We start from the raw sequence: 27360 nt of genomic DNA on the forward strand, positions 1-27360 counted from the left end.
TAAAATAATGTTTCGATAATTGCTTTAGTAAGCTTTCTTGTGGCCTTTTAAGTCCATCTCAGCATTCCTTTTGGAATGCAAAGAAGAGTAGAATTATCTTTGCAATGCCAAAACCCCAAAAGTGAAAAGCTGGTTTCTGTGTGGAAGAAGCCTGGCATAGATGTGGGTCAAAGGCAACAGGTTGTTCCTAGTGTGGCATCTTTAACTTAGTAGGGGCTTTGATCTGGACCACAGCAGCAATTGCACCCAGCTGGGCTGGATTCCGCTGCAGCTCGTGTCAGCTCAGTGTGTTGGATTTGCTCTTCAGCTGTTGTTATGAATTTTTAAAATTAAAATCAATGCCAAACTCCCTATAGAAACAGTCTGTGCTTGACAAGACTCCCATAGAATCCTAGAGAGAAGTTCCACGGGGCCTCATCTTACTTTTCCTGGTAATATGAAATCTAATCCTAAATGATTTATGACCAGTGGGCCTGTAGCTTATCGGCATATTTGAGGAGTGACAGGAGGACGGAAGGTGGCAGTTGGAAGGGCCTCCCACAGAGACAAGTTTCAACAGCGCAGAGGAGGAGGGGGCTCCTGTCAACTCAAAATCGCTGCATGGAGGAGGGTTTTTTTGGCAGGTGTCTCCTGCAAGGATGGGAAAACGGTACTGGCTGAATTTCCTTCCATACAGGGAAAAATTGGTGGTAGGATAGCATCAGTTCTAGGTTGGGCAAGACACCCCTTCTGCACTGAGTCCAGCCCCTCATCACAGTTCTCACCAGCTGCTGCCCCTCTTCCTCTTCTGCCTCCTCCTGCTACCACCTGCTTGTTAGCTGCAGAAAGCCAATGAGCACCCAGGCAGGTGAATAAGCAAGTAGGTTGCAAAGGTGGAGGAGGAGGTGTGGCCCCCTGGCAGACGACTGACTGGGCCGATCCCTCAATGCTGGTCCTCCTCCTGAGTGCCTGACCTGAATCTGGCTAGAAGGGAGTGTTGCCCATGACCAACCAAGCAAGGAAAGCACAAGCAAGCCATCAAGTCCAAAACACAGAAACCTTCGTCATTTTCAATTATCCTTTATTTTTTATTAACAATGTAAGAATTAAAAATCTTCCATAAATAAAAGGACTTGCCTGGCAGCCTCCCAATACTACAGGTATAAAATATGAGCGATTGTACAAAACTGTTAAAAGACACCAGGCACACAGCTGGGGTGAAAAAGGACCGGCCGGTGCTTGCTGGAGTTCTGCCCTTGCCCGGCTTGTTTTTCTTTTTTTGGAGGTGGGGTGTGGGAGTTGCGGGGAGGGGAAGAGCCCCAGGCTCAAGACCACAGGAAGGAAGGGACACTCGCTGTTCAAACCACCACAATGGACACAAACTGGCAATGAGGGTCAAAGCAATAAGGGAGGTCTGGGGGAAGGAAGGCACCCCCACTGGCCCCCAGGATCCCCCTCCAGAACACACTGCAGTTGGCTTGCTCTGGGCAGCTGATTTCCAGCCTGCAAAGTCCTCAACCCCCCCCCCCCACTCTAGTTAGAAACCTCCTGGGGTGGGAGTAGGGGAGAAGCAACGAGGGCAGCCCAGGTTCTGTCCCCGCGAGGGAGAGGTAGCTCCGCTGAGGTCATAGCAGGAAGGGGAGGACTCCAACCCAGCACATCCCTCTCCGGCATGAAAAGAGAGTGGGCTTAGTGGTGCAGCCAAGGAAGGAGATCTCTAACATAGAGAGAGCAGCCAAGTATCCCTGGCCGAGTAACCCAAGGCTGGTTTCCTGTTGTGTAGAGCCCTCTTCAGAAAGGGGGGAAAGGGGAGAACGCCCAGCTGGATGACCCTAGGAGAGCACCCGGGGGGGGGGGGGAGCTTGCAGGTGCCAATCCCTTATTGGTTTGCCCCTATGGGTACAGGTGGGGCACGGGAGAGCCAGAGGTCAGGAGCTGCCCCGGATCCTCTCCATGTAGCTGCGCAGCTCGTCTGGGTCGTGCAGCCCCATGTCCTCACACACCCAGCGGATGTCGTCTTCGCTGGCCACCAGGATGGACTGAACAGCAGGAGCGGAAGGCGGGGGGCTGGGAGCAGAGCCAGGGGGGGACGCGAAGGTCACAAACTCCACGCGCTTCCGCCGGCCACCCACCTCCCTGCCCTCCTTCTTTCTAGACAAGGTGGTGGTGAGGGCTGGGCTCCCAGGGGCAGACAGGCCCAGAGTGCTGGCAGAAATGCCCGTCTCTGGCCCCGGCGGTGGCAGTGGAGGCGGACCTGGGCTCTCCTGAGCCACAGCCTCCAGCTTCCCTTCTGGACCCGCACAGCAGCAGCACCCGTCGCTGGTGCCGGAAGGGCCCAGGGGTTGGTCCTGGCAGTGCTGGTGGCGCAGATCCAGCTGCCGGCTAAGCTCCTCTTGGTCAGTGCCCAGCCAGACCCAGTTGTGGGGCTGCGGGGCGGAAGAAGCCGACCCTGAACCAGCGTCAGGGGGCTCCTTGCGCTGGTAGCGGAGGACAAAGACCACACAGTTGATGAGGAAGATGAAGATGGCGAGGCAGAAAACCCCCAGCAGAACATACATGCCTATCTCCAGATCCGTCACCTTGGCAGGGGCCTTCACTATCTCGTCCTCCTCCTCCTCCACCTCCGCCTTCTCAGGGTTGTTATAGGAGCTGCCGCCAGGCTCCTCAAATTTGGTCATGGGTGGCCCCACTCCCACCGGGCTGCGCCTCCGTGACCCCCTTCCGCTTTCGGTGACGGTTGCAACCGTCACTGCTTCGCCTGACATGGCGCCTTCTGCTCGCTGGAAGGGGGGCTCGCCGTGGAGACCGGGGTCCTGCTGCTGTGGGCTGCCTGTGGTTGGGAGGTGTTGGCCAAAGTTCACTTCCAGCCACATGGTGCCCTGGGAGAGGGGGGCCCTGTGCTTGCCCTTGCGGCAAGAGTCTGGGGGGTGCAGGCTCAGCTGCAGGAGGGGTCCTCGGCCCGGCCCCTCCGCCACGGCCACAGGGCGAGCCTGCTCCTCATCCAGCCGCACGGAGACCACGCGAGGGTTCAGCGAAGAAAGCGAGAGCACCGCATCCCGCCAGCCATAAAGCTCCACAGGGGCCAAGGTGTGGTCAGTGAATACCAGCCAGATGGTCAGCACTGCTTCCTGCAAGGAAAGGGAATGTGGGATCAGGAAGTGGAGGAGACCACACAGATAAGACACAGCCCTGAGTTTAATATGAGGTAGGCCTGCCATATCTGGAGCAGAGCATGCTGGGACTGACCCCCTGTGACCTGGGTAATTGCCCCCTCAGGGCTGGACGTCAAAAGTCCTCAAGAGGCTGGCTTTTATATGAATTCCTGCTCGCCTGATTTGTGCCTCTTTTTTTGGTGCTGCTTTGGTGTTGATTCTGATGTTTTTTATGTCATTTGTACTGAAGCTTTTTTATTCATTGAATTGCATTTTGCAAATCTGCCTGGAGGACTTTGATTGGTTCCCCTTTTTCAGGTCCTCATTTGTGGAGGCAAGGAAACTCGCAGCACAACTGTGCCAAGCCACATGTCTGTACAGGTAGATTTTGCCAGACTGGAGGAGGAGACATAAGGCTGCAGGTTTCAGTGGCAGCCATGAAATCCAGCTCCTACCTGGGTGGACCACAGCAGGATGGGGGCTTCATCTTCCATGTGCACCCTCCATCACTTCCTTGGACCAAATGGCTGATGAGCCTTAAACTTGCCACACCACCAACTGCCCAATAGGGCCCTTCCTCTGCTATCTACTGCAGCATCTTCTCACCTGCTTCAGGGAGCGCAGAGCAGAGAGTCCCTGACACGTTGCAGTGAAGACATTCAGGTGTCCTGGCTCCACGGAGAGTGTCAGCGAGAGGCCTGAGACTAGCTGGGCCTGCAGCTCTGAGATGGAGACCTTCTCCTCCGTCACCACCAGGGTCTGCTCCCCCAAGATAGAGTCAGAAACAGGAGAACGCACCTGAACCAGGGGATAGAGAGGACATGATGACCCTCAAGAGGAGACTTTTCGCAGAACCAGTATCTTTATTCTTCGATATTCTTCTGAATTGCTTCAGCTTGTAAATAGATAACTAGTACCAAGCGTCCTCTGGTGTGTAAGGGAAGCTGGTTTCCCACTTGTGATTGACAAATATATGTAAAAGGAAAATGCTTGTGGGCTATTTGCAAGACTGCCATATTCCCCTTTCTTTGTAGCTTCCCTGCATTCACCACTGGGGCGTTCACACATTACATTCAACAAGTGTAGAGTATGTGAACTCAAAACAGTTGAGCTGCACACTTGCATAATTATTCATATGTAATGTTCAGCGAGCGTACCATTTGTGTGCCTGTGTACCCAACAGCTGAGCTGTACAAATAAACAAGTGTACACAGGTAACGGTTTCAAACAAACGCTTGTACATGTGTCAATACAGCTTGTGCTTGTACCTGTCATCCGACCCTGGGATCTTTCCCACTGTGTTCCCCACTTCAGTGTCCTGTCTTCTGACTCCCTCCTCCCACAGCCAACCATATCACCTATCCTAACTGTGTTCAGATCACATCCACCTGTTCCTAGGCGTTCACTCTTCCCATTGCTCCACCTTTTCCCCAAATACCTCTGCTATCCTGTAACATCCAAAGCACATGCCCAGACTTCTAGGCAACCCATCTGAGGTTATCATCACACATCAAGCAAGCTTCTTGCCCCACTTCATCTCAGCAGCCAACAGACAGCACCCTCGCCTCTCTTCCCCCCCTGGCCAGCTCCTTACCTCCACAGATGTCATTCCTGGTTCCTGGCCAACCACTATACTTCCACCTTCCAGTGTTGCCACTCGGGGGTCCTGGATTCTAGCGTGCTTTTGCACCAGATGAGAGACATCCAGCAGCCAATCAGAGCTTGGCATATAGGTCAAGTGACGGCCACCATCTAGTGGGTGAGCCACAAAATGGGCAAGGAAACGGACTCCGGCACGCTGGTACTGGAGACGGCAGCCACGAGCTCTTCTCTCGGCTTCCTCTCCACCGTCTTCAGGCTCTGTTGGGCTGCTGCATTTATAATGGCACATTTCAAGCAATGCACTCGAGGTGCATTATCTCAGTAATCCCGACAAAAGCTTTATAAAAGAGGTTGGAATTATCCCCAAGTAAACCCTTACATGAAATTAACATCTACTCCACCTTCCTACAAGAGTACCGAGTGTTCCACGTGTGCACAATGTAATTCCTACCATTTTTAGATTTTATTTTAGCAGTCTGTATCAACACAAGACCTCTAAGTAGTTTCCAATGAAAAATCGCAAAATATTCATTTGGGGAAAAAATTGATAAAAGCAAAGATTAAAACCAAGTAAACATAACAAGTTAAAATTAAACCTGAACTTTTAAAAGGTACGTAGTAGAATTACATGCTAAAATTATATGCCTGGGTAGGGTTTCTGAAACAAATAAAGGTTTTCAGCAGGTGCTGAAATGCTACAGCAAAGGCACCTGCCCACATCAATGGGCGGGGAGTTCCAAAGATCGAGATGACATTTCCATTATAACTTGTGTCAGGTGGCCATCCTGCTGTGTAGCTTAGGTACTTTGCGCCTAGGCAAAAAAAAAAAATTATCTCCTTGCACACTCTCATGCTTCTCTTCCCTTCTCCTCCCTTACCCTTTCTCCTCTGTGTGTTATTTTAGATTGTGAGCTCTTAGGGAGAATGATGTGTAAAGCACCTAGTAGTTTGTAGGCACTATATTATACCATAATTAACATCATCATCTCTTGCTTGCTGTGCACTGGGTATTAATCAAGGCACCACCACCAGCCATGCTTTGTTTGTTCGTTGATCATTAAAGATGTTCAAGGAACTTCCAGACAATACAATATGTCTGGAGCACTATCGCCATTAATCTCTCTGCCAAAATGCAAATGGAAATAATCAATTCCCCAAGTTATTTTTCAGCGATTTAGGTATCTCCCCAGCAGCCACCTGACAGGATAACAGGAACCATTTATTAAAGAACCGTAGAGGCCAGTGCCAGAAAAGATACCCACACAGGGGAAAGCCTCCATGAAGAGAAGAATCAAAGGGGAGGGGAGCAGAGCAGTGCTCTGTCTTGCCTTAGAGGAGCTATGTATTCCCAGCATCAACCAACAGGCTGATGTCGACAAAGACTATGGTGCATTTTGAAACCATGCTCCTAGACCATCCATGAGCAGAAACTCAGATATACAAGCTAGGTGCCAAATGGCACCTTAAACCTAGGTCACGGTTGCCACAAAGGAATGTCTATTTGCCAGGGGGTTGGACTAGATGACTCTCAGGGTCCCCTTTAACACCACATGATCCTACTATCTCAACTACACTGCTTGACTGTAGCTTGCTCTTACAGCAATTCACTTGTCTCAGTATGCAAGAAGGAAAAAAACACACAGTGGAAATGGAAAGGGTATTAACTACAGACTAAGACAGAGGTTTTTAAGCTGTGATTTGTGAGTCCATTTGGGGGGGGGGGTCTGTGGAAAGGCTGAAGCACAGTCAAATATATCTGTACTCAGCCCTGCACTTACTTTCCTTGATATGATGATGGAGGACTAAGATGCCCAACAAGGGGGCCATGATTTGCACAGAAGCACAAGACTTTGCTGCGCACAAGTCAAGGCAGGATGGCGCCCAGAAATCTCCAGGTAGTTGCAACTTGATCCGCACCAGTAGCAAAACGTGGCTGGGGAATTTTGAACACTGTCCATGAATACATCATTCTGTTTTGCATTCTTTGTTCTCTTTGGCCCACAAGACAACAGCTGTCTATATGGAAGCACTGGGCTTGCATGGAGGAATGAGAAGTCGCCCACCCTACAAGTATCAAAGCTCTGGCAGTTGACTAAATCAGGGAAGGGGATCCTTTGACACCCGCCGGCCAAGATGTTGCTGGATTGCAACTTCCACCACCCCTCACCACTGGGCATGGTGGCTGGGGCTGATGGGACTTGGGGAGTCCAACAACAGCTGGAAAGCCACAGGTTCCCCATCCCCGCTCTAAACACTCCTTAGAGATTATCCCTCATATCTTCCCTCTCCTCTTGCTTAAGCACAGAGAGCACACAGACCTCACTCTGTGGCATAAACACAGGGCTCAGTCAACCCAACTTGGTTCCATAGCACTTACCCATCTGGGGCTGGACCAGGTACCCTCCAGCCTCGCACCTGCTCTAGAGAGGTGTCTGTCAGCTCAATGCGCAGGGGCAGCAGTGGGGCCCAGACAGTAAAGAGCAGTGAAGCGTGCAGCCGACGGTACCAGAAATCCACCCGTACGCCACGTGCCCCTCGGCTCTCTTTCCCCCCTACGTAGACAGCGTCACACACGTCGGATACCTGAGGGAAAATTGAGGAACACGTCAAGAAGGTCCACAAATGCAGAGACAAGTGCCCAAGTATATGCTGGAAGACCGCATAAGGGTGCAGAGCAGGTGAGAAGAAAGATATTCAGGTCCCATTTCTGATTATGGACCTGGCCATAGGCCTGTTATATGCTTCCTCTTCCCTCCCCCTGATGTGCAGTTCATTCAGCGACTGTAGCCAGGAAGTCTTATGGGGCTTCTTGTAGCCTACTGAAGAAGGTAGATCTGGCAGGGGCCCAAGATTTGTTGTAGGGGAAAGAGGAGAGTGGGGGGTTTGAGGGGGGCAGGGAGAGGTACATTTGTCTTTCCTGTGGCCCAACATTTTTCACAGTCACTTTAGCCCAACCCATGAAAAGACAGAGGAAGAGGACAGAGTTAGCTCAAGACCTGTCATGGAGGCAACTAGAAGGCTGCGGCCTACATTAAAGAATGGGACAAATCCATGGTTTGCCAAGCCTGAAGCTGGGAGGCAGGAGGAAGGATACTGTGTAAGAACAGATGAAACAAAGAGGAGGCTTGCAAGGAGCATAGGAAGACAGGTGCATAACAGCACTGCATGTATAAGGTGGACAGATAAAAACACCAGATTTACACAAAATGGGCGTCCGGTCATTTTGGGGGCTACAGAGACTTGTCCCAGAGATATGGACAAAGAATGAAGCCTGGAGTTAAGACCCCTAGGAAGCGGATTTTAATCCTGTGGCCACAGAGAGGGAAACAGACCCTTTGTGAGGCATATTAGCTTCTCACCTGCAGGACCTGCTTGTTGGAAGACTCACAGCCCATCTGGTCCGTGACCTCGGATACGGCTCCCCCAGTCTCTACCACAACCAGCGTCACAGGCACTGAGTGGGGGATTCCTGTGAGGAGGGCAGTGTTCACAATCTCCTGCTCCTGAAGAGGGTCAAGGGGGGGAAAAAAGTGAGGAACCAGTGTTAGATGCCCCTCAGGGGTACCTTATGAGGAGGGGAAGCACAGCCCTTCTAGGCCTCACCTTCACCAGTGGAACCAAGGCCCGCACATCTCGCTCCGACACTTGGATCTCCCACACCATCTTGTCCTTCTCAGCCTCGGGGTCCTGGCCAGGATACTCCACTTGCCAGGTGACAGGACGGTTAGAAGCTAGGCCCCCTGTGCCATTCTCCACGACAAAATCCAGATACAGGAACTCTGGGGAATCTGCTGCCCTAGATGGCGATAAGGATAGGCAACAGCACACTAAGTGTAAAGCAGAAGTAAAGACAGAGCCCAGGAGAAGCTGAGCAGATCATAGAACTTCACTGGGCCTGTTCAACTTAGATCAGTGATGGAGGCCTTTCGAGATTGTCCTGCTACTATCAGAAGCACAGTTGGAAGAAGCAGGGGTGGTGGGCACTCTCTTCTGTGGAGCCCAGGAGGTGGAGCACTTTGCCCTGGGCCCCCTCAGTCTTGGTTTTCTGTCATGACCTGAAAGGTTTTTATTCCAGCAGGCATTTGGCTTAACCTCTGGAACAATGCTGAGATTTAGACTGTCTCTTAATGCTTATGTGACTTGTTCTCAATTTTTGTTCATTACAGAGTGGAAAGGTTGGATAGGAAGAAAAACACCCAATAATTTTTTCAAATAAATTCCTGAATTTCTATTTAGCTGGCTGACCAAGCTTACAGGGGGACAAACAGTTAAGTTTCACACATCACCGGACCCAGTCTTTTATTCAGGCTACAGCAGAGAATAAGGAGGAGACACTATAATCAAATATTGCTTAAAGACAGTCTGGACCAATGAAAGTTGCTCCAGTCACCTAGTTGACATTCCTTTATAGAGGATAAGGAGAGGGTTTGGTGTGTTTTTCTGTCTCAATGTTCTCTTATCTCCTTACTTTCTTCACAGAGAGAGGTGAAGGGTGAGCCTCTCAAAACAAGACTGACTATCTACATTATTGTAGCTAAACAGTATAGTTCTCCCTCGAGAGTCCCTTGTATAGTCTTTGTGTTCAGCAGACAAAACAATTCCACTGAAAGAGATATAGTAAGGGCTGTGAGTATATTGCAATTCCACAAGAACTTCAAAAAACAAACACCACAGAAGTGATACTGGGTACAGATTCCTATTTCCTGAAAATCTCAGCTTTCCTTTGAAATAAACAAAAAGTTTCTAGCCCTCATGACACCAAGAGAAGTCCAATGAGCACCTACCTCCAGTCCAAGCCACTAGTAAGGGAACGCCGACAAGTGACCAGAGCGGTGTGGTGTTTGGCACCCTTGAACTTGTCCAGCTTTGCAGTCCAAGCCTCTGGCCTGGTAGGGCGAGCTGCCAAAACCTGTAACCCTTTCTTCACCTTGATCCTGAAAGGAAAAGCAGCAAAGTAAGGTGTGTAGACAGGAAAAAGCCAGCAAAACAGTTTCACAGCAGCTCTGGTGATAGGCTAAGGAATAACGAGGGCGAGGCCCCGGAGGAATGAGCACCCCGAGGCTTGAACTGCCTATAATTGAGGGAAAACGGCACCAGCGAGCTAGTGTAACATAGTGGCTAACAGAATGAGCTGTGGATCAGGAAGTCCCCAGTTTGATTCTTGCCTCTGTCATGAAGTGACCTTAGATAAACTGTATTGAGGGATAAGAATACTGATGCACAAGTTTTTTTGTAAGGATCACAACTAAATAAAACATGCAAAGTGCTTGAACACTTGAAAGTGCTCTCTGATTGTTAAGAACATAACCGCCATTGACTAGAAAGCTCCCCCTAAGAATTCAGATTCCTTTGTCATTCACTGGAATGAGAACGCTATGGCTGGAATCCCAAAGCCTGGCTCCCCTGACTCACCGGAGGATCAGCAGGTCGGCTGTGAAGTTCTGCTGCAGGATGAGGGTGGCCGTGAAGAGCTGCCCCGGGCGAAGGGCCATGTCGGGGACGCGGACCATCACGTTGTCGTCCAGCCGCACTTCCTGGCGCCGCGGCAGGCTCATTACCCTGATATCGACGGGGCCCACGTAGTGCAGTCGCTCCTTGCCACCCTCAGTGCCCGGACGTGGCCTTTCCCGGGGTCGGACATGGGGGCACTCTCTCGGCGTCCTCCCGGGCAGCGTGGGCTCCAGGGTGTAGTACAGCTCAGCCCGCAGAGGAGTGATGGTGGAATCCTCCCCCTTCCTTTGGCTGCTGGCGGGTGCAGGAGAGAACCAGCGAGGGGGGAGCTCCAGTTCCACCACACACACACCCAGCGGTGCCTGGTCAGGAGAAGCAGAGAGAGACAAACCATGTGCTCCTTTTAAGTCCCTCCTCATGGTATGTGAACCCATGCAGCAGCCTTACACCAAGTCAGGCCATTGGTCTGTCTAGTCCAGTATGGCCTGCTCTGGTTGAGTCTCAAGGATCTCAGGAAAGGTCTCTCTCAGACTAGCTCTCTGGGATGCTTATAATTGGAGATGCCAGAAATGGGCCTTCTGGACGTGCAGCAACAGCTCCACCATTGAGCTATAGTCCCTTACTTTGAGAGTCCAAGAAAGCTACTCTCACCTCCCCTTACTCTACAACCAGGGTCAGCCCAATACACTTTGATGACTGAAGCAGACCAAGGAATGTCGCCCGGCAGCTTTCTCCCCGCCCCTCCTCCCAACCCACCTTAAGTGGCAACTGCCACTCTTTTCCTCTCAACCAGCCTTGGTAGGGCAGCTATCCCACCTCACTTTGAAAGACACTTTGAGTGACTGACCAAGAGGGCCTCAGAGGTCCCATATTTTGCCGCTGTGGTGCAAGGGCTGTGGTGCAAGCTCTTTCTGGGCCTATCCCATGCCATAATACCTCACGCTGCTGAAAGGGGATTGGGAGCAGGGTAGCTGCAGGAATATAGCTGCTGCCCACTTTGGTCCAGTGACCAGAAATTAGCTTTTGTTTTGTTCTTGTGCCACTTAGTTAGGAAGTGGTCAGTGATGGTGGCTCTGTGGCCTTGGCTGACACACACAGGGCCCAAATTTGCCAGAGGGTGGGTAGGTGACAGCGGGGTGGTGGGTGGGACTATGGGAGGCCAGCCATGGGGGACTGGGCGGTGAGAAGACCATCTGCTGCCCTGCACATTCTGCCACCTGAGTTAAGAGGCTCACCTTGGTTCATGGAAGGGCCCATCCTGCTTGTCACCATATTCCATTTCCACTAGTTCTTGCTCATCGTCTTTCTCTCTCCTTCTGTCCCTGTCTTTTCTGTCTCACCTAGCCCACAAATCTTCTGGTGGGGATTTGAAGCCAGAGTAGTCAGTAAAGCAGGCCCAGCATGCAGCAGGAAGCCCACGTCAAGGCGGAACTTCACAGACTCACTCTGACATTACCAGGCCACCAGCTCAAAAAAAGGCAGATCTGACAGTTACCACATGCTTGGCCTCAGGGTGCAGAGGGATCTCTCTGCTGAGCTTGGCCACCACTCAACCAGTTGCCACCGGTAACTGACAGGGGGCTCGGGGAATAAAGCTAATGGGCTACTACAGGGAAGGCCAAGTTGAACTGCTGACATTTTGCAGCCCTTTACAAGTTGGATGTTAAACCTCCCAGGCTTCAGCAAGAGCAACGGAATGGCTTGAAGAATCACTGACTTGCTCACAAATGCCTCTCCCATGTTAACAGATTGAACTATCCCCCACCACCTAGAGAATGCACGGAAGAACAGAATATGCACCCTCCCTTCTCCGTATGAGCACACTGAGGGCAGCTTCACACATTACAGAAAGTCCTGGTAAGTAGAGCTGTGAGTCACATTTGATTTCTGCACTTCCAGGAAACCTGCAAAAGTAGAATCCCTGCATTTCTCAATGTGTGAAGCTGCAGTGAAGCGTCCTCAGTATGGAAGCCAACACCTGCCTAGGGTAATTCCAGTGCTTTATCATTTCGGTTTTCTTCCCAGCAAAGTACTAAACATTTTCACATGTGTTATGAATGAACATTGGAGAGCTTGTTAAATGTTGCTTTCTTTTGATGAGTGGTATGAGTGTGTAATTAAAAACAACAACCAGTTATTTTAAAAGCAGAAATGTTCCCCACACAGAGATATTTAGAAAAGAGCCCATTCATCTTTTTTTGGGGGGGGGGCAAAAAGGTTTTTCCAATTTTGGAAACAGTTTCATATTATCCAACATGCAATGGAAATAACAATGCTATAGAAAAAAAGGCACCCGTTGTATAAATTTAATGTTCTGTGTAAGAGGGGATTTTTCTCACCTCTGGAGAATTATAATGACAAGTTTCCTCTCCTGAAATTCACTCTCCTTTGCGAACATTACAAGTGCATGAGCCCTAATGTCATAGAATCACAGAACTGTAGAGTTGGGAGGGACTACATGGGGATTGAACCCACAACAATGAGATTAAGAGTCTCATGCTATCCATCTCTGCTCTAGAATCACAGTGCTGGAAGGAGCCTCATAGTCCTGCCACCTGGAACACCAGGGATTTGTAGACTTAAACCATAGCAGATGGATGTTTGTCCATTCTCTTCTTAATAATAATAATAAAAAAATCCAAGGAAGGGGATTCATATGACATCCCTGGCCAGCTTCAACATTCCACTTTCTAGTTTGTTGATAGATGCTTACAAGAGAATCCTTACAGTGACTCATACCAGAACTTATTCTGTGGGCCTCAGTCAAGCTGGTGCCCTCCAGATATTTGGGACTACAACTCCCATCAGCCCCTGTGAGGAGAGAGTGCTGATAAGAATTGCAGTCCCAAACATGGGGAGAGCATCAGGCTGGTGAAGACTATCCTATGACATTTCAGGGTCATGTACCAAATCTCTCCCAAGTAAGGCAGTTGGCAGGGGGGACGACAACTACCCAAAAGAGTGGCATCTCATTGACCAACCTGGAGGTGGCAGGCACGATGAACCACTTGGGCCTGGTGGAAGACATGTAAGGTGACGCATGGCAGGGCCTGCTGTCTTGACATCCAGTCCTGCCCTTGGAGGTGGAAGAGGACCCTGGTGTATGGCTCGTAAGGGGACACTGTGCCCTCAATGGACACAGCCCGGATGTCCCAGGCAGTGGAGACGTCTGTGGATTGGGAGTCATCAGCTGGTATTGCCTGGGGAAGAGAGAAAGCCTTGAGCTCTGCTGAAGCACCTCACAGCAGGAATCAAGAAAGGAAAGGGAGTCCCCTTGCACAGCTGCATGTGACTATTTACCTGCTGAGCTGTGAAAGGGGGGTAGCCAGCTTGAATGGTGGGCTTCCCTGACAGTCGACGGTGGAGGAAGAGGAAGGTCTCTGAGCGGGAGCTGAGGGAGGCATTTCCTGGCATGTAGCGGTCCGTACGCTGAAGACGGAAGTAGTCTGGGCCATTGAGCACTTTTAGTTCGGCTGGAAGGTACACCGCATCAGGAGACTCCGATTCACAGTCCACTGCAAAGAGGGGAACCACGTCCATCAACATCAGCCTTTCAACCTCTCCCCATACCCCAGTCCAGATGTACAAGTGCTGTTCCACAAAACCCTGACTAGCGATAGGAAAGGCTGAAATAAAGGCAGTGAATACTTGCCAGAGTTCAGGTGTCCCACCTTCCATGTGTTCAAATGGGTGCAGGGAGCATGGGGTCATACAGACTAGTCATAATCCCCACAGACACGTGCAGCAGTCATGGCCCCTGGTGTCTGCATGTCTGGCCAGTGTGCGAAGGGGCTCCATGCGCAGACCCAGCTCCTTGAGGCAATGGAGGACTCTGGCGCCCAATCAGGATGCTTCCCTCACATGGGGGCGTCCTAGACATGTTCACCAGTCAGTGAATCCCCTTCACACGCTGGCTGAATGCATGGACAGATGTGTGGCTGCTGCATGCATCAGCAACACCAGCCCTCACATGCTATTTCAATGCATGGGTGGGGCATTGGGAACCTTTAATCTTGTTTGAACCAGGAATCAAAGTCAAACCTCATGTGTTCCAGCCTCAGGTCTAGGATTCAAGAGCCAGAAGCACTCTGACTTCCTCTGGCCCTCCTTACCCTACTAAACCGAAATCAAGGCGTGGAAAAAGGAAAAGCAGTGACAATTCTTCACATAAATTTCACACACATGCTGTTGGAGTACTCATACACATTCTGGAAAGCAAAAACACCACTTCTAATTTCTCTCTCGGGAAGGTATTTCAGGAAGTTTCTCATCTCTCTCCAATTGATGTTCTAATAACTGTGGAGCCCTGATACCCACTCCTATTACAGAGTCAGACTATAGATTTGGCCCCCACGACAGCGTCTCTGATTCATGGCTGATCTTGTATTGTCTTGTTTTTTATGATGATTTCTTTTCCCTCCTTAGAAACTCGATGTTCAGCTGTCTATGCAGCTGCCAAATGAGCACACAGCAATGTGTGTAAAAAACTAAACCAAACCAAGAAAACCCAAACAGTTATTTGCATATCCCTGTATATTTTAGGATTCAGAGTTTAGCATTTAGCTATCCCATCTGTTTAGTATAAGTGTGGTAGATATGCCACTAAGGGGGAAAAGGGCACAGTTGTCCATATACAAAACTAGAGAAAAATAACAAGGAGAGCCACCCAAACCTTGCATTCATTTCTAGCTAAATAGTTACAGGAATTGGGGCCTATCAGAATAACTCAATTTAGCTACAGTATATTGAGCCTGATCGATAATAGGTGGTCTGTCTGTAGAAGCTTAAAGAATGGGCTGCATGTGGTACACCACAAAAATGGCCGCGTGAAAAGGCACACCACAAAAATTGACAAGCAGTTCTTGCTTTTGAATTGGGGTTATGGGCACATGACCTTGGTTAAAGATTCTAAGCAGCGCTCATCATTTATTTGGTGGGGGTGAACCTAAATCCACTACCAGTACGTTTCCGAGCATAATTCTAGTTGTTGGTGCTGACCTTTAAAGGCAGTGAATGGGCAGCCTCGGTCCAGTATATCTGAAGGAGCATCTGCACCCCCATTGTTCTGCCCAGACACTGAGGTCCAGCTCTGAGGGCCTTCTGGCAGTTCCCTCACTGCGAGAAGCGAAGTTACAGGGAACCAGGCAGAGGGCCTTCTTGGTAGTGGCACCCACCCTATGGAACACCTTCCCACCAGATTTCAAAGAGAACAACAACTATCAGACTTTTAGAAGACATCTGAAGGCAGCCCTGTTTAGGGAAGCTTTCAATGTTTGATGCATTACTGTATTTTAATATTTTGTTGGAAGCCACCCAGAGTGGCTGGGGAAGCCCAGCCAGATGGGCGGGGTATAAATAAATAAATTGTTGTTGTTGTTTGGCCTGTCTTGAACAGCTGATTGGCGTTAACCGTGCTGTGGGTGTGATTTGGAAGCAATGTTAGTAAGAGGGACCTGCAGCAAACATGTCAGTGCACAATGCTCCTGTTCAGAGTTCCAACCAAACAATCATGCACTCTACCAGGTTACTCCATTCCATTTCCTCTCTCCTGACCCCATTTTCAGCCTTTTCCCTCTCAATAGTCAGTCCACATTCCATGCCCACTGAACACACTCAGTCCTCTATGGGCTGTTTTGAGATTCCCCTCCCCCTACAAATAAGATGTGTACTTCTGGAAATCTTGGGGTCTGCCCAAGCCTGCTGATATCTTCCTCATGTACGGATTGTACTATTTTGGCTACATAACAATCCATACTCACTCACTATTAATATATAGGCCACATCACCTTTTAGCTTCAAATCAGTTATTTGAAAAACGGGACCTATAATTGGTAATCTAATAAACTCTAACACAAGGACAATGCCACCAGTTTTTTTAAACTGCTCAATAAGCATAACATTTCAAGCTTCTAAAAGATTAAATATGCAGGATTTTTTTTTAATGGTCTGGAAAAGGAGATTAAATTATGCCACATTCACGGAGAATTTTCCAGCTCTCTTTGAAAATCCCACAAAGGTAGCATGGAAATGCATGCAACCAGAAAATGCATGAATGGCAGTGTGAGATGCATGACATTTGGCAGTTAGATATGAGCCAACCTAGTTCTGTTTATGGGATCAGACAGATTCCTAGCCCAAGGCAGTGCTACTCCACCTCCTGCCAAGGTCCATCTCAGGATGTCTTCATGCTTGAATGGCAGCTAAGACACAGAAATCCTACCGTGTGTGTGTGTGGTTTTAAAAAAAACAAAAACAAACCATATTTCTGAATGAATCCGAGAGCCTTTCATTCCAATTTACCACTGCAAACTCAAGCTGAGCTGATTTGGGCATCTCACTGATTTGGAAAAAAACCAAGCTCTATGATTTTGTAAACTGCACTTCATGGTACATTATGCCTAAGAGGCCTGAGGTGGTAGAGCAGAGTATATGAGATGATAGGAAAAGTAAAGATTAGGTCATTATTCAGGATTACGGACGCCTTAACTGTATTTTCAATACTCACAGAGATTTTGTACCATGCTTTGGAGAGACCTAAGAAACAGATCCTAATTTCACTTTCCTCTGGCTTCTTACTACTGGTTCTCATCAATCCATTAGCTTCCCACACACCCTGTGGATTCGATTTCAAGCTCATTCAGGGGCAGAATTACATGTTACGTGTGGACCCATGATTCTTTTTAGTGGCATTTCCTTCCTCTTCTGTACACTGCAGCTGACAAAGCTGAGCTTTGAAGGAGAGCATTGGCACAGAGGGTGAGAGAGGCTTCATAAACCCTTTCTCTTGAGCTGCCTCCCTGCCAAAAATACCCTAAACACAAAAAACTTACCAAGGAAAAAAATGTGTATACACCTCTCCTTTCTTCAGCTGAGGTAAGAGCAGTTGGGGAGGTAAATTTTCAGAAGTAGCACAATTTATTCATTCCTTCATCATCATTATTATTGTTTTAATCTTATGCATTTCAATAATTTTACAATCATTTCAAAACTCGACTTCCTTCCCACTCTTTCTGCAGTTCCTTAAATTCATTTTTAATATTTTCTGCATATTCCAAATTTGCTTAATTTACTCATTTATACATCTGCTTTAAATAAGTGTGTATGGAGTTCCTGGGCTGCCTGGACGACAGGACTCCCCTCTCGCAGGAATAGATATTTACTAAAATGGAATCGTGCCAGGGCTCTTTCAACTAAAGACTTTCTCTCCCAATGCAGCAGTACATCAGTTTGCAGACTATTGCCCCCAGTCTTACCTGGGGCACGGTAGACATAAGCGTACTGCAAAACGAGAGCATCGAGTTTACATCTTTTTAATTTCCTCAGTGTGTTAGTAATCCTAGGGCAGCACTCACCTGGGAGATCTCCTGCACAAGCGCCGCTGAGATGAATGGAAGCTGTGCAGGAGCCCTGCCGCACTCTTGTGTAGCTAGCCCCTGTTGTTTTCAGTGGAGCCTGAACAAGAGATCTCCCGTGGTGGATTGTGCCATGAGCAAATTTAAAATCCTTAGTTGTCTTAATGTCAGGCTGTTATCTGAAACCGTAGCTGCCTTTTGGGGAAGAGAAAATGCTCTCGTTATGAAGGATTTTTAACCAAGGCATTTAAAAGAATCCAGAAGCACAAGACAAATACGAAATAAATGGAATTGTAGAAGGAAAATGACATCCTTTTTAAAGACACATCCAATTATTAGGAGTACCTAGAGCTGGCAATTCTGCTTTTGTGTTCATGAAAAGCCTGGGGAGATTTTGTTTGTGTGTGTGTTAAAAAGTCTAAGGTGTTTGCATTTCTGCTTGTTTCCCATTAGAAATGCAAACCTCATCTTTCTCTGAATTCTCTGGACACCCAGAAAGCGGCACAAACACATCATCAGATGAGAAAATGGAATGAAAAAGCTCAAGTAGCTGAGAGAGAAAGGGATTTCAAGTCAGATCATTTAACTCTTTGGACCACACATCATAGTTGTCCATCGCCAAAGAACTGAGTGACAGTCAGCAAAAAAATATTTTTCTAACAAGTATCATCTTTTAATCTTCTCTCCCTGGAATTAATAAACCATAATCAGGTTGAACATCAGTTAGGTGGGTGAATATATCAACTACACCAGTGTCAGAAAGACCCCCCCCCCTGTTTTTCTTTATGAAGAGTAGTACTCAGAAGGTGGCCAAAGACCAGCATTAATTAAGCAGGGGAAAGCAGGGATTAGGGAGAGCAGATACACATCTTTTTAAGGGATGTTCTTTATTTCCACACAAAAGCTCTGTCAAACACAATGGATGCCCCTTATTTCAAAAGCTCCAGAGAATGGACACCACAATTTTGCTCTGCCCTTTATTTTTAATTTTTGCAATTTGATAGAAGAACGGAACAAAGCCTTGGCATTCTTATAATCAAGTTTGTGCACTCTTACATCGCATCTGTTTGGTGGGTTTCAATAAAAAGAGGGGGGAAACAATATGCTGGTCAAAATTGGTTAACGAGGGGTCATTTTAAGGCAGGTGTGGAACCCACCAGAATAAACCAGTAAAGAGCTCCTTTGGCACCCATTGTATCTAATGAAACTTCTGATCTGTCCACTAATATGCTTTGTTCAGTTTTGTTAACATTTCTATCCACACCCCAGTTCCACCTGGGATTTGTGGTTTTCCAAAGCAGCCATTTTAATGCTGTAGGATGTGTGAGGGAGGGATTGTTGTTCTGTTTTGGTGAATGTTGTTTTTCTTCCCCTAGCAATTATTTTGTGTATGGGGGGAAATATTCAAATAGATTTTGGGGTTTAGCTTTAATTTGGGATTTCTCCAGCTCCCAGTGTTAAAAATGATAATGATGCTGCTCTTAATTAACTGAAACCTAATTAGAGGCTCCGCTGAATTATCTATCTGGGAAAAAAGGCATCATGATCCTAGCTTTAAAGGAGCCTGAGGGGGAGGGGGCACGTGTGGTGTGTAGTAGCAGGCTGCCCCATTGGGAGGACAGTTGTAGCGGTCCATCAGAGGGGGGGGGAGGCGGTCATGGAAATGGCATTCAGCACATCACTCGGGATGAATCTTTTGAAGGCTGCTGCCTTGAGGTTTCGCTGTTTTTCAGCTGCCCTTCAAAAACAAGAATGACATCTCTAGCTGTAAAGACAGCCTTCCAGCTGCAACCTCAGCAAGATGCAGAGGTGCCCACTTGTGTCCGAGGGGTTAGGTCAAGCACTGTTGTTGCTACAGCCACTGGGGCAGCGGATGGTTGCCGAGGCTATTAGTATCCCTTTAAAATCCCCCTTTTTTTAGCAGGCAGAAAGTCCACCACCCCCTCACCTCCCACTGTGAACTGGAAGTGCCAATCATCCGAACGCCATATTCTAGCATGCGGGGGGGGGCGGGGCGGGGTGCTCTCTCAAAATGATGCTGCTCATTTCCCCAACACGAGAATATTCCTGTCCCACCATTCCTCCAGTGTATCTATTCTGGCCGTACATAGAAAGAATCATAGAACTGTAGAGTTGGAAGGGACCACAAGGGTCATCTAGTCCAACCCCTTGAAACGCAGGAATATTTTGCCCATCATGGGGCTTGAACCCACAACCCTGAGATTAAGGGTCTCGTGCTCTGCTGGCTGAGATATCCCAGTATGACAGAGATAGATAGATAGATAGATAGATAGATAGATAGATAGATATAGATAGATAGATAGATAGATATAGATGATAGATAGATAGATAGGGTCTTTATGTATGCATTTTCAATAGATTCTGGCCACAGTTCTGTAAAATGGGTTCACAGATAATGCCCTGTCCAAATGATGCACAGTAGGTGAGCTCCTTCTGGCTGGGTGGAGGTTTGAACCCAGGTTTCCCTGATTCAAATCCAACCCATTAACACTGTTCTGGCTCGGTCCCCCAATGCCAGAAGCTAATGTACAGCCAATTCTTCGGAGGGCACCACATGCAAAGAAACTGCACACAAAGGGCGTATAAGAAGAGGGCAGTTTGGGGGGACTAAATGCATCTTCCCAGTGTCCCTGATCTTGCAAGTGCCATAGAGTCCAACCCTGCTCCCCTACCCATCTGCACTGCAGACAAGAGCAGAGAGATCAGAACTATCTATTTCTCCCATCTTTCTCTGATATTATCTGCACATTTCCTTTTGTGCTTGTGGTTATCACATGTTTTGTAGGGTTGGGTAGCGTACAATATCAATATGAGTTGTCACATCCCTGTTTTTTACAAGGATTCCACTCAATTCTTCTGGGTTAAAGTGAAAGCACCAAAGCAGGATGTGGTCCTGGCACAGCTCTGTCCGTGGACATTTTAACACTGCACCTTCCCCCCCCCCCGCGTGCATCTAGAAATAAGGGTACAGCACAAAACCAAACACCTTTTGTTCGTGACAAGGTCAAAGGAGATTCTGAATGAACATCAGGAAGAACTTTCTGACAGCAAGAGCTGTTTGACAGTGGAACGGACTTCTTCGGAAGGTGGCAGACTCTCCTTCCTTGGAGGTTTTTAAGCAGAGGTTGGATGGCCACCTGCCATGGATGCTTTAGCTGAGATTTAGCTGCATTGCAGGGGTTGGACTAGATGACACTCAGGGTCCCTTCCAACTCTCCCATGCTATGAGCTCAGGGTGTCACATGGGTGCTGCCCTGGAGGACAAGGACCAAGCCATAGGCAGGGGTGGGCTTGCATGCACTGAATGAAGAAAAAGCCCTCCCACTCCCCCGTGCTATACACATTCATGCTCTGCTAGAGTTGGCCAAGTGATGTTGGATGAGAATCGTAGAAGGACAGAACTGGAAGGGACCTCAGAGGTCATGTTAGTCCAGCCCCTGCTCAAGGCAGCACCAACATTACAGGGCGCAATGACATCATCCCTGACAGATTGATATCAAGTCTGCTTAAATGTGGGAGACCACCACCTCCCAATGCAGCCTGTCCCACTTTTGAACATCTTGTACATTTCTCCTAATGTTTAACCCAAATCTTCTTCCCTACCATTTCTGTCCGCTGGTTTTAGAGCTGCCCTCTGCAGCAGCAGCAGAAAAAAGTCTGCTCCACCTTCTACATGGCAGATATTCAGAGTGCACTATCCTGTATCCCTTTAATCTTGATGCTGTCCTGGGCTCCTTTGGGAGAAAGGGCAGGATATCAATTTAATACATAAATGAACCTTCTCTTCTTCAGGCTAAGTCAGCATCAGTCAGATTCTAGGCATCGTTGGAGTAACCAAACCAAAGATACTGGCTGTGATTCAGGGAAAGCAGTAAGACTTCAAAAAGACTAAAAAGCCAAATCCCTAGATGGGAGCTGGCAAGTAATTCCCCACCCAAATCCTCTTGCTCTGCATATGCCATCCCAGCTCAGGGAATTAGGAACGCCCCAACCAAAATATTACAGTCTGCTATCCAGCACTACAAAGAAAATGGAAATGCAGGCACAAAAAGGGCACACACAAAAAGAAATCTTCAGAGGAGATCAGATTCCCTTAAGCAAGCAAATAAAAGACATGAAGGGACCAAGAAAGTAATAGAGAAAGTCAGAGACTGCAAAAAATAATAATCTGGAGATAAGGGTGAATTACAAAAGAAAGTTTATTTTAGGCTTTCTTGGACATTTACCACAAAAGTGTGTGTGTGTGTGTGTGTGTGTGTGCGCGCGCGCGCGCTTTAAAGGAAAACTTACACTCCCCTCTTTTTCCACAGATAGTTTTTTTTTAAAAAAACATATTTTTTGAAAACCAAAAAATTTAAATCTACTCCTGAGAGCATGTACAACTTTTTACAATTGTTGAGCAAGGATACCCTTCACTCAGACTTGGAACAGCACATTTTAGTTTTGTGACAGTCATGTAGAAGTTACAAAAATTTCTTTTTGGCCAAAGAAAATCATATATCCCACAAACCGACAGTGCAATCCTGTCTTCCTCATCTTATGTTTGCCATACAAGGACAATATCTTGACTATATTGCACTGATCTTGTTGTTTAGTCGCTTAGTTGTGCCCGACTCTTCCTGATTTAGCGGCCATTAATAGTGGGGATGTAGAAGTGCTCTGCCCAATAGTAGGGGTCTTGTGGCACCTTAAAGACTAACTAATTTTATTATGGCATACGCCATTTTCAAATAGCTAATACTTTAAGGTGCCACAAGACGCTTTTGGTTGTCTTTGCTGTGACCTACTAACAATACAGCTGCCCCTCTGGAAACTGCCTAACAATGAAGCTGACACACAGACAGAGCTGTGCATCCCTGGCCATAATGCAACCTCCATAAACCTGAGCAGTTCTGCTCTCCCCACTCAATCCTCTGTATCCGGAGCATTAATGATGTTGAGCCCTGCGGGGATCCCCTTATCGCACCTCCCACAGGTCCTGGGTCGGGTCACAGACTTTCCCCTGAGGAAGCAGCAGATGGCTGAGAGATACCGTGACATCACCCCCTGCGCCTCTAGGTTGCAGAAGGAGAAAGGAAACAAGTGGCCTCTTTACAAATTTAGCTTCTTCTTCCCTTAGGGTGAGACCTCTTGTCACCTCTGCTCCCCCTCTCTGCTAATCACCATTTCTTCCATCAATTTCCCCCTCGTCAGCTTGACAACATGATCCAGATATATAACCTGTCCTCTTCATTCTTGGATTGATTGAGTTTTCCCCCTTTCCTTCCATACAAACCTCAGTGGGTGGGTGCTACACCCTTCAAGGTCCAACTATCTATCTATCTATCTATCTAATCATCTCCCTGTGTTTCTCTCCCTCTCTCTTTTGACCATCAGGGCCCTCTTCCTTTGATATGCCATCTTGTACACCAGTTTTTCTCCAGGGATGCTCCCATTTAAAGCACCCACCAGTTCTGCAATCACTTCAAAAGCAGCGGCTGCAAACAATAAATGAATCCACCACAGCTTTGAGATATTGCAGGCAATAACCATTTCCTGGTAGCTTCACAGGCTCCCCTTGAATGAACAGGACCAAGGGGAGGATTTATTCGTCACTTTTTAAATGGTTCCGATGATGACTGATGCTCAGAAACATCCTTTGCTCCAAGGAGACTAAATAAGCTTTCTGTCAGGAATTCAACACAGGAACAATCTGATCAAAACAATGTTGGGCGCCTCTTCTTTGGCCAAAACCATCAAAGATACGTTGTGGAGGATATCATGCGTGCAGCCAAAAGCCATCTGCGTTAAGGGATCGACTTAGGTCGTATTCCTTCGTCAATGGCTGTGCATATGGCTCTGGAGGCAGTTTTTAAATCAGCCAGGCACACAGTTGTGCAGTTAACATTAGTGAAGGGGCAGAAGCATTGCTTGGCACCCTCTACTTAATAGGAATTTATACTAGAGCTGGGAGAATTGGTGCTATAATCTCAACAATTGTGCTTAAAAGAGGAAATGATGGAGGAAATGCTCGCTCTTCAGCACAGCTGAAAAGTGCTGCTACTCACTACAGTGCTATGTGGTCATCTATAAGCCTTGATACCAGATTCTAAAGCAACGCAAGACTAGTGGCACATTCTGACTACAACAAATTGCCTGTGGAAAAATGACTGTAGAACATCAAAGTCAGAGAACAGTAACAGTCTCAGAGCAGGCGCAAATAAATCAGCATAAGGACCCATATTGGGAGAAAAGCTTCTTCAGAAGGCTGAAGTGAGGACTGGGGAATCGGGTGGAGCATTTGAGGGGAGAGGTTCAGCCAGAACAGGTAGAATTCTGCTCTCTCTTTCTCCACACAATATACAATTTCATCAGCTTCAGCTTCCCAAGGGAAGAAGTATCAGCTCTAAGGCTGGAATCATTTGCAAGCAGCCTACCCATCTTGCAGGCTTGAAGGGTGGGGGGAGATACACTGTGGGGAATAATCATGTCTTGCTGAAAAAAAGGGGTGGGGGTTACCAAAAGCTAATTGAATTACAGCAGCAACTGAAGAGTCATTTGCATTTCCAGATAAGTCCTGGGGAAATCTGCTTCTTCCCTCACCCCCCCCCCTTTTCAGCAGCAGGTAGAGGAAAGACGCATAAAAGATGCTATAGCAACGGCAAAGCATATGGGGGGGGGTCCTATAGGGTGCAGAGTGGGGGTCCAGAGCTGTCTCGGTTCCGAAGCTACCTTGGGGAAAACTTCTGTTTTGAAAGCCGGCATGTAAATCGATAAACAAATAAACGAAAACGCGGGGTGAAGGGGGTCGAAAGGATGCTCCACTTCAACCTGATTGTCAGTACGGGGAGATGGAGTGGGGTGGGGGCATTGCTGGCCCGGGAAACAACTGGAGGGGCACCTCCTTGGGGATCTGGGAGCAGCGCTCAAGGGTCCGGAGAGGGGGAGCAGGGGGAGAAGAGCCCATTGGCTCCCCACACGCACACAAACCCCGCAGACGCGCAGAGGTGTTCAGCTGTTTCCATGGAGATCCGAAGTGAAGGCAGTATAGTTTTTCAAAACCCGCTTTTTAAAAGAGGGTCCCTACCAACCAGGGGGAAGGGACGGCATCGGTTTCTGACGGGGGAGGGCGGTCCATCGCTTTAGGAACATGCGAGACCCCCACATCCAAGTCGCGATCGCACCCCCGTTTCCCAGCCAGGGGCAAAAAAACGCAGCTAGATCGGCGAGGGGGCTCCAGCCCCAGCCAGGACTCACCTCCGGGGGCGCGCAGGTGGAGCAGCGCGACGGCCAGCAGGAGCCAGCGGGCAGCTGCACGAGGGGACTCCATTCTCCAGGAGCCGATCCGTTCCCAACTCCGGCTCAGATCCCCACTCCCGGCGCTGGGGAGCGCATGTTCTCTCTCTCTCTCTCACACACACACACACGCACGGCAGCCCGGCTCCGCTGCGGCGCCAAACTCCAGGTGCGAGGGGGCAGTCAGCGCCTCCAGCCGTGCGCGCTCGCCGGTGCGCTGCGCAAGCCGCGCATCCCTGCCCGGGCCGCCGCCGCCGCCGGGCTGCTCAGCCTCAGACAATAGAGGCAGGCAGGCAGGGGGAGGGGACCGGAGCACATGGGATCAGCGCCTTCCCGCTGCGCCGCTGGGTCCTAAAGCGCCTCTGAGAGCCCCCTCGATGACGGGCGACCCAGTGCCCCACTAGCCGCGCCGCCCCGGGCCGGCGGGAGAGGCGCGAAGCCAGCTCCGAACAAGGCGGGAAAAGGGGCGCGGCGGCGGCGGCGGGAGAGGGCGAGCCGCTGAGCGGATCTGGGAGGCCGAGGGCAGCGAGAGTGGCATGGTCAAAACGCGAAGGGGAGGAGGAAATCCAAGAAAGTGGATTCCCGCGAAAGAGCAGGGAGAAGGAAAGGGCGATCGCGGAGGGGACTCTTCCAGGCGGCTGCTTTATTCGAGCGCGTTGCATTATCCAATACAGAAGAACTCTTCGCACACTTCACTTCTGCTGCTGTTTCCAGTGGTTTCCAACTTTCACCCTTTCGGACAAGAAAGCGGCCACGCGGATGATGTCTTGAGATGATGATAAATTCACCGTAGTTTTCCTGAAGGTATCCTGGGAAAATAAAATAAATAATAAATAATTTTTATTATTTATACCCCGCCCATCTGACTGAGTTGCAAAAGAAAAATAAGGTGCTATTTCAATATTAATATTTTTTTAAAAAACCACAAAAAGCGACTGGATACTAATAAATACTTCACACTGGTTAAGTTTCCTTAATGCCATCTGCCCCTCCAATGTGGTTAATTTTGAGGCCTGAAGTAAATTTAACAGTTGATATAGGGTGGATTTCCAAGCTTTGTTCTTTTGAACAAAGCCTTATAGAGGCATGCAAATGGTGTGTCCCCCCCCCCTTTTAAATATTAATTTTGCAGGTGACATTATTTCCTAGTCACATTAGTTTACAACATTTGGATTAGCTGTACAGGGAAATGGCCTGGAGAAGTAGGATTCAGGCAGCACACAAGGGACCTTTTAAATTCAAGACTTCATGCAATCCTAAGAAACAGAAAGAACTCCTGTCAGGTTTGATCAAGCCCTCATTTACAGATTTTGACAGCCTGTCAAACAACAGAGGAGAATACCTAAAATAATTTCCCAGTTCACATTAGTCTGACTATGGAACCACCACTGTTGAACACATGAGTAAAAAACCAACAGTCTGAACCCACTGAAGTTAGGTGTAGTTTCAGCCAGCTAATCGAATGCCAATTCAAAAGGACTGTTGTTGTTTAGTCATTTAGTCGTGTCGGACTCTTCATAACCCCATGGACCAGAGCATGCCAGACACTCCTGTCTTCTGCTGCCTCTCAAAAGGACTAGCTTGCTTCAACTAAAAGATCAACAGATCCCTCCTCCTTTCTACTGGCTGAATCTTCCACAGGATCTCACTTCAGCCCATGGACAGATGGAGTTCTTGCATTCAAGGAAGCCTAGTTAGCCTAGTTAACACTTGATCCACTTCCCCAGTATGTTGAAATCCACACACACACCACATGAAATCAGTGGAACTTAACATTTGAGCAAATGTGCATAGGATTGCTCTGCACAATTTCCTTTTTGCAGAAGGGAAAGTGAGGCTGACACTCAGCTGCAGTGTATGATTTGAGGTAGAATAAGGGCTCAGGATTTTGTTTTCAAAACCACTGCTGAGTCCTGGAGCAGGCAAAGCAACAATGGAGAAAATACCTCTGAGCGTTTGCAGAATGCATCTCTCTCACCACTAAGTAACCTCTGCCATTTAGGATTAAGGAGTTTAGAATTAAGGAACAGGATTTCCAGAGTTGCTGAGACGGCTCCCGGGCAGACTTTATCACCATTCCATTTAGTCTGAAAATCAGAAAGCCTTGGAGATAATATTTTCTCCAAGGCCATCAAGTGAGTTCTGTGGCGTGTAAGTTGAGACCTGAATGTCTTTCAGAAGTCAGGCATGCACCAAAATGTGAGAGTCCTTCTGTTCATATTACCGGCCAGCCAGGCTCTTTGCCAGGAAACACTATTGCATTCCATCTCAATAGGTTTCTGTAAAGTGGCTTTTGCTTTTTGTACTTATGCAAACCTCAGAGTCTCCCTGAACTTGCTAATGCCTTCCTTTTATGAGTGGGTTGTGCCATTTTGGCTAACTAAAGATAGGCAGTCCAAGAAGGCATTTAGGATGCCTTCATTTGCTCTGGCAATGCTGGCTCACATACCTCTACTAGGCCTTATAAACAAAAATGGAATCTCCTTACTCAGAGGCAGTAGACCTCACATCCCCACCTGCAGGGAAGA

The 27360-nt window shown here is 48.2% G+C and overlaps 1 protein-coding gene across 1 annotated transcript; it reads right to left on the reverse strand.

The window, feature by feature from the left end:
* Positions 1 to 1043: 1043 nt before the first annotated feature.
* TMEM132A (transmembrane protein 132A) lies at positions 1044 to 27360 on the reverse strand. Its single transcript, XM_082220834.1, has 12 exons — positions 27282 to 27360; positions 24794 to 25641; positions 13485 to 13699; positions 13166 to 13384; positions 10146 to 10546; positions 9518 to 9667; positions 8337 to 8529; positions 8093 to 8236; positions 7111 to 7316; positions 4726 to 5002; positions 3738 to 3929; positions 1044 to 3107 (listed from the first exon to the last, which is right to left on the reverse strand). Exons 2-12 carry the CDS (start codon positions 24864 to 24866, stop codon positions 1908 to 1910), a joined length of 3270 nt encoding a protein of 1089 aa, XP_082076960.1. The 5' UTR covers positions 24867 to 25641; positions 27282 to 27360; the 3' UTR covers positions 1044 to 1907.

This window comes from Podarcis vaucheri (assembly GCF_965113315.1).
Source record: "Podarcis vaucheri genome assembly, chromosome: 1".
NCBI classification, from domain to species: Eukaryota; Metazoa; Chordata; class Lepidosauria; order Squamata; family Lacertidae; genus Podarcis; species Podarcis vaucheri.